The sequence below is a fragment of the Oncorhynchus kisutch genome, linkage group LG17 (genome assembly GCF_002021735.2).
Source record: "Oncorhynchus kisutch isolate 150728-3 linkage group LG17, Okis_V2, whole genome shotgun sequence".
NCBI lineage: Eukaryota > Metazoa > Chordata > Actinopteri > Salmoniformes > Salmonidae > Oncorhynchus > Oncorhynchus kisutch.
The window spans coordinates 22,833,847-22,846,031 of record NC_034190.2 but is presented as its reverse complement, the minus strand read 5'-3'; the positions used below and the strand labels follow the sequence as shown (position 1 = coordinate 22,846,031).

Genomic DNA, 12,185 nt, shown 5'->3' with positions numbered 1-12,185 from the left:
GGGAGAAAAGAGTGTTGCAGACTAGTAATGACCCTCCTGTGCCTTTTATGAGCATTTGTGTGTGTGTGTGTGTGTTATAAAGATGGGGTCACAATAGCCCCATAGCTATGATTTAAATTAGACCGTTGGTCCCTGTTATACCCCATCAGTCCCTAGGGGGATATTAACTATCTTAGTGAGTCACACACTTCATCATCAAAAACTGCTTACACACATATAACTGACATCACAAATGGACATCAACAGACACCCATCTAGCCATACACACACACAGCAGACAGTGATTCATTAGGTTGTGTGTAACAGCACATCTGCTGACAGGGGCAGACCTCAGCAAGAGCCGGAAACAATATGGCCATCACAACCCCATTATACCAGGGGGTCAACCTCCCCCTCACACACACACAAAACCCTGACATGACCTATACACACTCTACATGCCCCCACCCCCGCGGTCCTTAGTCTCTAACAGCCGATGGCGAGGTGTGTGACGTCCCTGAAAACTTGCATGACCCTCACCCCACCTCCCACTCATAGTGGCCTACATCCAACTCCAACCTTACTGCTAGCACACACCCCAGACAACAGTGGTCTCTCCCCTCTCCCTCGCTCTCTGTCCTGTCTTTCCTTCTCCTGGCTCTTTGGGAGAGGGTTGGCTCATGGTGAAATGTGCATGCATGTGCCTGTGTGTTGCAGTCTGTGGGGTGTGTGTGTGAGTTTGAGCGTGCGTGCGATGTCCCTACCAAGGACCACATATGAGCACAGCAGTGTGGGCCACATGGCTAGACAGAGGAGACAAATGTACATTTTATTCATCCATTTGGGACACATCTCTACTCACCCCTTCTGTTCCTGGGAAGGTCGCCTATGGGGCAAAGCAGAGGCCTTTTTCCCCAAAAGGAACCACATACACTGAGTATACAAATCATTAAGAACACCTGCTATTTCCATGACAAAGACTGACCAGGTGATTCCAGGTGAAACCTATGATCCCGCATTGGATTGTGTCAAGAAATCCAACACTGCTGGGTTTTTCACGCTCAACCATCCAAAGGACATCCGGCCAATTTGACACAACTGCGGGAAGCATTGGAGTCAACATGAGCCAGCATCCCTGTGGAATGCTTTCGACACCTTGTGGAGTCCCTGCCATCTCTCACAGTCTCACGTCAAAATGAGATGTTCAGCCATGTTTCTCAAACGTCATATTTCAAAGTGTTTAAGGTTAAGTTTAGCAATTAACAGAATTTTGAAGGTTAGGCATTAACTCTGAATGGTTAAGGAAAGGGTTAAGGTTAGGCATTAACTCTGAATGGTTAAGGAAAGGGTTAAGGTTTGGGATAGGCTTAAAACAAAAGTATAGAAAGCAACTCTCTATTGTTGGATTTGAACTTGCAACCTTTGGAATCAGATGCTTACGTCCATCCGCCATCCCCGTCCTCAACGCACTAACAAAACCGAAACCTACTTGAAGGTAACATCGCTCACTGTTGCCCCTAGTGGGCGTTTTCTACATCATCTCCAAACCTCAGACATGGATGGACGTCGAATACTGACGTGTATCACGGGCCAATAAGAGTCAATGCCCCAATAAATTGAGGGCAAAAGGTAGGAGGGGGTTCAACTCAATATTAGGAAGGTGTTCCTAATGTTTGGTATACTTACTCAGTGTACAACCACATTCCCAAATTCCCAGTTAATGATATCCCAAATTCCCTCAGCGTCAGGTCAAAACAGCCTGAGGCTAAATGTCTGAAGACAAAATAATGAATAGAATGTGAGAATCATTGTTGGTATCATTCACAGACGTTATTTAAGCTTGTGGAATTAACCTAGACTTCAATTTATGCATACCTGCCACTTTTCCCAGACATAATACAGATACATGATTACATATACATCATCAAAATGATTGTAATGACATATCTGATCACAACAACACAAAGTGCTGGAGAAACATGAAAGTGATCTATTCCCTCCATTCATCCAGTAGTGTGTGTGTGTGTGTGTGTGTGTGTGTGTGTGTGTGTGTGTGTGTGTGTGTGTGTGTGTGTGTGTGTGTGTAGGGGGGTTGTGTGTGTGTGTGTGTGTGTGTAGGGGGGTTGTGTGTGTGTGTGTGTGTGTGTGTGTTATGGTGGGATTATAATTCAGTGTTATTAAGACACACTTAATGCTGAGACGGGGAGCAGTGTCCTAACACCTACACACACACGCTTGCACACACACACAATTGCACACACACACTTAACACTGATAGGGAGAGAGCAGAGCTGTCTACAAAGGTAGATAATTAAACCAGGGGGAAATTATAGAATCCTTTTATACATTCTCTTTCTCTCTCATTTTACAATCTGTCTGTCTGTCTGTCTGTCTCTCCCCTCCTCCTGCTCCCTCTGGTTCACCCTGCACACACTGCTCCTTAGCAAATCTCTCTGATTGTAGATTAAATGGGGACTCTTGGGCAGGGTGGAGAGAGGGATGGGGGAGCGAGAGAGGGATGTCAAGGAGAGAGAGGAGAGGAGTGGAGGAGAGGAGAGAAAAAATTGTTAGAAATACTGATAGAACAGGCATAATCCTGAAATAAAGATATCCTTCCATGTATTAGTACCATTTGTAACAATAAAGGTGCAATCAGTCACTTTCTCCTACTCAGTAATGTGATTTATCAGTGGAGTCTGGATGTGCAGACGACAACTAACTGGTAATTTATAGGTTTCATTTAACGTTTAGTGTCCCATCCTCCTCACTGGACAATACTACACCCCTGGGCGTAGTATCTCTCTCCCCCTTTCTCTCAACTCTGTCTCTCTCAATCCCCCTCTATTTCCCTCTTTCCCATCTCTCTTCACTCCTTTCTCTCTCAATCCCCCTATATTTCCCTCTTTTTCTCATCTGTCTCCTCTAATTTCTCTCTCAACCATCTATCTCCTCTCTCAATCCCCCTCTATTTCCCTCTTTTTCTCATCTGTCTCCTCTCATTTCTCTCTCAACCATCTATCTCCTCTCTCAATCACCCTCTATTTCTCATCTCTCCTCTTCTCTCTCTCTGAATGTTTCTCCCCCCTCTCCTCTCCTCTCTCTGAATGTTTCTCCCCCCTCTCCTCTCCTCTCTCTGAATGTTTCTCCCCCCTCTCCTCTCCTCTCTCTGAATGTTTCTCCCCCCTCTCCTCTCCTCTCTCTGAATGTTTCTCCCCCCTCTCCTCTCCTCTCTCTGAATGTTTCTCCCCCCTCTCCTCTCCTCTCACTGAATGTTTCTCCCCCCTCTCCTCTCCTCTCTCTGAATGTTTCTCCCCCCTCTCCTCTCCTCTCTCTGAATGTTTCTCCCCCCTCTCCTCTCTCTGAATGTTTCTCCCCCCTCTCCTCTCCTCTCTCTGAATGTTTCTCCCCCCTCTCCTCTCCTCTCTCTGAATGTTTCTCCCCCCTCTCCTCTCCTCTCTCTGAATGTTTCTCCCCCCTCTCCTCTCCTCTCTCTGAATGTTTCTCCCCCCTCCTCTTCTCTCTCTCTGAATGTTTCTCCCCCCTCTCCTCTCTCTGAATGTTTCTCCCCCCTCCTCTTCTCTCTCTCTGAATGTTTCTCCCCTCTCCTTGAGTATTTCTCTCTCATCTCCCTCTCCTCTAAGCAGGGATATTTCAGAATGGTGCCAGGGTAGAGGTGTCTTTTTCCTTGGTGATTCATGTTAACAGCTAGTGTGTAAATGGACCTAGAGGAACCATAGACGTACTAGGTAACAGTCATTCTATCCGTCTCTACTACAGGTAACTGAATAAGTAAAGTGATCCTAGAGATCGTCAATGCCTCTCTGGTGACCTGACGACCTTCTGTTCTAAGGCTGGTGTGTGTGTGTGTCGGTCTCATCAAAGCGGATTCTATTGGCTGCCTTTATTGTCCTCTAGGGCTCTAATATGAATAACAAACACACACCTACTGCCTTCTCACTTAATATGCAATTAAACACACACATGGCATGGGCAATTGTATCTGCATCTAGCCAGGGACCGGGGAGGGGTGTTACCATAGTAACAGGAGCGACAGAAGGACTGTCTTCTGACCCTTATCAAGGAAGAGATTGCTGTTGCGTAAGTGAAGTGGGAATTGAACCCATAACCTTGCGCTGCAAGTGCCATGCTCTACCAACTGGGCTACACAGGACAGAGCCTTAACTACGTTAATTATGTTGAATTAATGTACACAACTTCATACATTTACCATCTATAGTTTACAATAGGAATACGGCATCACTTTAACTAATAAAAGTAACTGTTAGGAACTACAATTATTTTTTTCCAGTACCCTCATTGAACTAGATAGCATTCAGTGTCATAAACACTACTCAAGGCCAAGAACTGCATATAACAAAGAGCAAGAGGATCCACCTCTAGCAGCAAGACTATTTCAATCAAGAAATCCCACATTCGCCCTTTCTTCCTGTCTCACTCCTGGGAGGAATTCTGAAGACAAAAAAATAAATCAAATAGAAAGAATGTGGCCATCATAAAATAGAGAAGGTAGGTAACCTAGGTAACGGCCGAGGATGTTCGCGTTGGAGGCGACTAGCCTGAGAGCACATGAGGAGGACGAGGGAAACAGAGGGAGGAAGTCAAACGTACCTCACAAGAAGTCATTCTCACACACACACACACACACATTCAGCTAGAGAAATAATAAAAAGTGAATAACAATAAACAGAACAAAAACATCCAAAGTACATTAACATCAAAAGCCTTTCCCTGTGTTGCTGGTGACTGAAAGGTCTACCCCTGACCTATGATGCATTGTCACTGACAATTCCTTCAAAACGCATTGAGAAATGGGAGAGGTTAGCAGGTGATGACAATACACCGGAAGAGGAGATAAGATGTTGACGACACAGTACAAGTAAAGGACAAAGACAAGTAGGGGAGGAAGAGAGATGAGGAAAAAGAGAAGGAAGATAAGGAGAAAAAAAAGGCTGAGAAGTGTCCGTTTGATGACATCAGCCACCTACCTGTACCCTGCACACGCACATATGACATCACCCGTTTCCCCAGAGGACAGGTTGCATTGTCACGTCTGTGCGTCACTAAAGAGCACTGATGGCTCTGTCATTAACGCGCCAATTACTAAGCAACCAGTCATCCAGGGAGCACACACACCTGCATTGTGGAGAACCTAAGTGGAATTAATCAACTGCGACCTCAGGGCATTGTGAAGGTTGATGGCAGCCTCACTGGCTGAGAAGTCGATACCTGCAGTGCCTTCAGAAAGTATTCACACCACTTGACATTATCCACATTTTGTTGTTACAGCCTGAATTGAAAATTGATTCAATTAAGATTGTATCACTGGTTTACACACAATACTCCATAACGTCAAAGTGGATTCATGTGGGTTTTTAAAAATTAATTCAAAATGTAAAGCTGAAATGTTTTGAGTCAATAAGTATTCAACCCCTTTGTTATGGCAAGCATAAATAAGCTCAGGGGTAAAAATGTGCTTAACAAGTCACATAAGTTGCATGGGCTCACTGTGTGCAATAATAGTTCAACATGATTTTTGAATGACTACCTCATCTCTGTACCTCACACATACTACTATCTGTAAGATCCCTCAGTCAAGCAGTGCATTTCTAACAGATTCAACCACAAAGACCAAAGAGGTTTTCCAATGCCTCGCAAAGAAGGGCACCTATTGGTAGGTGGGGGAAAAAAAGGAAGAAAAAAAAACATTGAATATCTGTTGGTTAAAAATATTTTCTTCCATTTCCTTCTTTAAGACCCACTGAACACAACCTCTTATAATGTAATGTCCATAGTGATTGACCTTTGAGTGAAAGAATGGGACATTGAGGCCTTTACCACTTATACCTGTTATAAATCAAGTTCCTGTTTATGAATTGTAGTCTACAAGGCGCTATCATGGGAGTAAATACCACACTAATCTTCCAATCACAAGACCATTTATTTGCAATATAAAACAAAAAGCAAAACAAACATGATTCAATCAAAACACAAAATGTGTTATAAACCTCTGATCTAGTTTGTTGATCATGTACAAGATACATTTAGATACTTGAGCTTGATACAAAAGTCCCAGTCCAGATCTTCAGTGTTGTACAATGATCTTTAGTCTTTACAAAAAGGTTCTGTATAAGTAGAAACATTATATACATGTTCTAGGTGGGATCTCACACAGCAGGAGGAAACAGTTAGCCAGATATCACATTCTGAGTAAATGACATACTTCCAGTACAACAAATAGATAGTCGAAAAGGCAATAGGTTCTTGGCTGCCAGTTCTTACTATCCAATCCTCAGCTCTTGCTCATTTGTGATGATTTTTTTTGTTTTTTTGTCCACAATATTTTGTACCCTTCCATGGAAAATTCCTGCCACATTACTCTCCCCACATCAAAGAATTTCTCCTCCAACTACCTCTTCAGCTGTCTCATTATCTCAGACTAGGTGATTTCTCAATGTCAACAACACACTTTCCCATTAATAAACCCTGAATATGAATACACGTCATCTGGCTGACTCATCGATCCTGCCCTGTGAAACCTCACTGTGGCTTTGAGTAGGGGGGTTAGGGTTAAAGTTCTGGGGTCACTATGATGGGGGGTCATCTCCATGGATAGCCTTGTACTTGGTCATCTCCTCTGGAAAAACCTTGCCCAGCTCAGAGATCAGCAGGCTCTTAAACTTCTGCAACCAGAGACAGAACAGAGGGGTCAGAGTTTGAAGCTAAAGTTTATTTACTGTTATTTAGTAAGAACCATTATGGCCTTAATGGTAATAAGACAATATAAGAGGATTATATATTCTTATGACAAGTCTTACAATCCATTATAATCCTAAGGCATTATACCAGCAGACTTTGAGTAAAGTGTAACCATGAATACTTGTCATTAAGTAACTTCTTGAATCTATTTCCATGTCTTTATTAGGCTTGAATCTACTCCCACTTACCGTCATGGTGTCAATCTTGCCTTTAACCTGCTCGTTCTTGGCCAGGGCCCTTTCCAGACACTCCTTAGTGTACAGCTGGGGGTTACGACCCTGGTCTATGTATCTGACAACAAGGCAAAACATTACATTGGTTTAGTTAGGCTGAGGGTCTGTGGCCAAGTGGAGGTCTGAGGGTGAGAAAGGGCTGGTATAAGGGTGACTTTCCTTCTATTAAGCTCACCACAGTCTCGAGTAGCCATCGTTACAAATCTCATCTCGTTGACTCGACTATTTGAATGGGAGCGCTGGCATCCAACACTCGCATTTGATTGGCTCTGCAAATAAATTACTACTCAGTTTCCCCTCAAGAGATGCAATTCCTTGTTTTGTTTGTGTCCCTTTTCCTACACTGTCAGACAAAGTCTTATAGCTTATGCAGCATTTGTTGAGTATCGTATGAATGCATGCTCGCCTGATGCAAGGCAGATTTATTTTCAGAAACAATCTGTTTCCAGCTCCAGTGTCACCCATACAAACTATGTGATTGGTTTGAAATGGCGCATAACTAGTTTCCATCTCGACTCCACCGTACTCTCCACCCATTTTTATCTTATTCATGAGGTGAACTTTCCCAGGCTTTCAAAAGTTACATGAGAAGCCTGGGCTTCCGAGGCTCACAAACTAGAGCTAGAAATGGCAGGTGTATGTACAAGTTGGTAGGTACATCTACTCACTCAAATGCCTCGAGAGGAACGTTGATCTCATGTAGCTGCTGGCGACATTTCTCAATGTCCTGCAGTCCCGTGATCATGTAGTTTCTGAAAGGCACAGAATCGAGGATAGACATTTCAACAACTAACGTTAGCAGGCAAAATCTACAACTACCATACAACTAACTACCTCAACATTACTGATAGTTAGTCAGCAATTAAATCAGGTCATTAATATATGTTAAGTATTTTATACCATGCTGTGTGTCTACAACATTTATTGACTGTACTAGCTAGCTAGCTCGCTATGTGGAAGCTAGTTAGCATTGACTAACCAGTTTGCCTTTTTTACACAACTGTGGTGTATTGATAACGGGGAGTTGGCAGTCACATATTTAAGGGGCTAGCTATGATGGCTAGTAATACTAGAAACACCTAGCTAGCTAAAATATAGTAAAAACTTACAGTTTTTGGTTGAGTCCTGTTTGACTGCTAGGTTGGAAGTCGCTAACGATGATTCCCATTTGTCGAATATTTTCAACAAACTTTTCGAGATGCTCCTCGAGGTTATCAAATTTCTCAGCCATGTCTCAAACAAAATGTTATCTATGTCTTCAGTTCTCATAAACATGAAATGTAAAAAGACAAACAAAGCCTTCTGTCAATTCATCACAATTTCAGTCGCTATCCAGACTCCCATAGCGCTACACTGCTTTTCCGAAGGGTAAGAACCAATCATTGGCGAATGTATAGTTGCCGTAGCGACAGCCTGCCGTCTGCAGCTCCAGATTGCTGCAAAGCGTCGTGCTCTGAAATAGTCAGAGACACATTGTTGCAACTTGCTATTTGTACAAGGTCTTATAACTCGTAAAATTGATTGTTACAATGTATCATCATCACCATGCATTTTTAATACAGGTAATTTGAAAGCATGTGTTTATATATTGATGGACAGTGTTTTATAAGTGTTTTCAAATCATAAAAGCAGTGCAATAAAGCAATAAAACATACAAAATATAGTAAAATACTTTGTAGGCTACTTAGGACAGCTGGTTGAATGCCACTTTGTAATATAATAACCTTACCCTAGTGTCCCACTTCACCTCACACTTGTTATGAATTCATCAATAAGACTTTGTAGAAGCTTGTAGATAACGATCCGATAACAAACTTGTTTTTTTTACAAATATGTGACAATAACCTTTTTACAAAACCCTCTCCATGCCTTTGGAAAATCGATTTGGGGACCTTCCAGGCTCTTGGTGAAAATCTAACTAAAGGAGTCTGCACATCTATTACTTGATCCTGAAACACCTCTACTTTCCCAAAATTCTGCCCCCTTTCATGAATGTAGCCTCTTTTCTATCCCCCTTTATTGAACATCATGTGCCTCCTTTCTTTCCTATCTTATTATTTCCCTCTAATTCCTTCCACCGTCATCCTATGCTGTATTTGCTATATAACAAATAAATTGATTCAGAGATGTTATGAACAACTAAAACAACATATTTCAATGTATTATACAACATCTAATGAAGGAAAATACATTTACATGTATTAAAGGTTCATTTTGTGCATTTTATAGCTGAAAAGGTCCCTGTCCCACTATTCAAACACCATTCAGGGGAAGTGGAACAGTGCTATAAATCTGATTTCATAAAATATAACAACTGTTTACATGACTAGTTATTATATTTTAAAACACTACCAATAAGTACTCATTTTAACACCAAAAGCGATATTGTTGAATTATAATTGATAGAATGAAAGCTTTATTTTTAAGGTTTCACACATGGCGGTTTTTCATGAGTTTCAACATGTCACCCCATCTAGGAAGCCAGAACACACTAACTTTTAAAAAATGGTTAATGCACAGAACATATTCAGCCCCTCAGGAGGCTGAAAAGATTTGTCATGGGCCCTCTGATCCTCAAAAAGGTCTACAGCTGCACCGTTGACAGCATTTTGACTGGCTGCATCCTTGCTTGGTATGGCAAATGCTTGGCATCTGACACAAGGCACTACAGAGGGTAGTGCGTACATCCCCGGGACCGAGTTCCCAGCCATCCAGGACCTCTATCCCAGGTTGTGTCAGAGGAAGGTCCAGACTCCAGCCACCCAAGTCATAGATTGTTCTCTCTGCTAACGCATATCTTTATTTTTACTATTTTCTACATTGTAGAATAATAGTGAATACATCAAAACTATGAAAAAACACGTATGGAATCATGTCATAACCATGATGACTGCTTTGCACACTCTTGGCATTCTCTCAACCAGATTCACCTGGAATGCTTTTCCAACAGCCTTGAAGGAGTTCCCTCATATGCTGGCACTTGTTGGCTGCTTTTCCTTTACTCTGCGGTCCAACTAATCCCAAACCATCTCAAATGTCCACTGGTCTAATGTCCATTGCTCGTGTTTCTTGGACGAAGCAAGTCTCTTCTTATTATTGGCGTCATTTAGTTGTGGTTTCTTTGCAGTAATTGGACCATGAAGACCTGATTCACAATCTTCTCTGAACAGTTTATGTTGAGATGTGTCTGTTACTTGAACTCTGTGAAGCATTTATTTGGGCTGCAATTTCTGAGGCTGGTAACTCTAATGAACTTATCCTCTGCAGCAGAAGTAACTCTGGGTCTTTCATTCCTGTGGCGGAATTCATGAGAGCCAGTTTCATCATAGTGCTTGATGGTTTTTGGACAGCACTTGAAGAAACTGTCAAAGTTTTTGAAATTTTCCGTATTGAATGACCTTGATGTCTTAAAGTAACAGACTGTTTTTTCTCATTGCTTAATTGAGCTGTTCTTGCCATAATATGGACTTGGTCTTTTACCAAATAGGGCTATATTCCGTATACCCTCCTACCTTGTCACAACACCTGATTGGCTCAAACGCATTAAGAAGGAAATAAATTCCACAGATTCACTTTTAAGAAGGCACACCTGTTCTTTTAAATGCATTCCAGGTTACTACCTCATGAAGTTGGTTGAGAGAATGCCAAGAGTGTGCAAAGCTGTCATCAAGGCAAAGGTTGGCTATTTGAATAATCTATTTTTTTTAAACACTTTTTGGGTTACTTCACGATTCCAAATGTGTTATTTCATAGTTTTGATGTTTTCACTATTATTACAATGTAGAAAATAGTAAAAAAATAAAGAAAAACCATTAAATGAGCAGGTGATTAAAAACTTTTGACTGGTACTATATATATCCATTGATTCTTGAAGAATATAACTTATAAATAAATGCCTCATGAATTTAGTCACACTACATGAGAACCCAAAATATAAGCTTGTTTATCTCCAATGTTTGTAAACATCATAACTGTAAACAAACACTGTATAACCTCATAACATGGTTAAAAGAATACTTTATATATCATGGATGGTCAGTCCTTGCATCCATAGCTCTGTCTATTAATCTGAGAGTGGTTTCATTTTTCCAGACCCATCCCTCAGCTTTTTACCAAAACAGAGGCGGGGCAACCGTTTTGTTATTGTTTCTTCTGTGGATTTAAACAGCTGCATATTATCACGATATCAAAGTGTCCCCAACAAAAAGGTAAACAATAGGCCTACAGCAAATTCAGCATACAGCATTTATTTTTCACATGTAAATAGCACTTATCAGTGGTGCTTAAAGCATGCCGTTCTATGAGGACAGCATTTATTAATGAGCCCAATCAGTCCTCCATGACAACAAAATCATAAACAACAGAGTAGGGCTGGCTAATAAGTCCTTAGTTTTGGGGTTATGCTCAGGTAGAACAATTTGGCTAATCTATACTTCCATATTTCCAGGTCCTATTCTTGAAGATCAAGGGGTATAACATTTATTGGAATGACTGGAATCTGATAGACCTTGGTTTTTAATATAAAGATATAATTTAACCGTATTATTATATGTAGTAGAAAGCAATGGGTTAGAAGAAGCCTACATAATCAACCCATAAAGTCAAATGTAATATCTACATATGGCCAGCTATGTAAACTTTAACATTGATTTATCCTGCAGTAGATGTCGTTCAAGTGGTAACATACATTTTTGTCTTTTAATGCCTCATAAGGGGAAAGTCATCTACAAGTAATTGAATGTAATCAGATTACGTTGCTGAGTTTGGGTAATCCAAAAGTTACGTGACTGATTACAATTTTGGACAGGTAACTAGCAACTGTAACGGATTACATTTAGAAAGTAACCTACCCAACCCTACTGTTAGTATACCTGTTGTTTACGAAGCAATGCCAAATAACATTTTTATTGATTCACCAACAGCCCAATAACATTTATTGTGATTGGGTTGCAAAATCAACACAGAACAGTACCTTCAAACACAAATGTACCACAACACCTGATGTCCCACTAATGCTGACATCACCCTACTTTCTGATTTGACTGGAATTGAAGGGAATTGAACCCCACCCTGAGACATATAGGCCTGCAAAGGGGAGATCTATAAGGGAGTGGGGAAAACGACCGTATGTATCGGCTGATAGGATGACATTGGCTAAAAAGCCCAGCCCACTTTCACGCTCTCCTCTTCCGTCCA

The 12,185-nt window shown here is 41.4% G+C and overlaps 1 protein-coding gene across 1 annotated transcript; it reads right to left on the bottom strand.

The window, feature by feature from the left end:
• Positions 1 to 5,919: 5,919 nt before the first annotated feature.
• Positions 5,920 to 8,375, bottom strand: med10 (mediator complex subunit 10). Its single transcript, XM_020505255.2, has 4 exons — positions 8,099 to 8,375; positions 7,658 to 7,741; positions 6,945 to 7,047; positions 5,920 to 6,680 (listed from the first exon to the last, which is right to left on the bottom strand). The coding sequence occupies exons 1-4, from the start codon at positions 8,218 to 8,220 to the stop codon at positions 6,585 to 6,587; spliced, it is 405 nt and encodes a 134-aa protein (XP_020360844.1). The 5' UTR covers positions 8,221 to 8,375; the 3' UTR covers positions 5,920 to 6,584.
• Between the last annotated feature and the right edge of the window lie 3,810 nt (positions 8,376 to 12,185).

Coding starts and splice junctions, on each gene's coding strand:
- med10 (XM_020505255.2), bottom strand. CDS start 8,220: ATGGCTGAGAAATTTGATAACCTCGAGGAGCATCTCGAAAAGTTTGTT. Junction 7,048..7,657: donor GTTCCTCTCGAGGCATTTGA/GTGAGTAGATGT, acceptor CCTTGTTGTCAG/ATACATAGACCAGGGTCGTA. Junction 6,681..6,944: donor GCAAGATTGACACCATGACG/GTAAGTGGGAGT, acceptor CTCTGGTTGCAG/AAGTTTAAGAGCCTGCTGAT.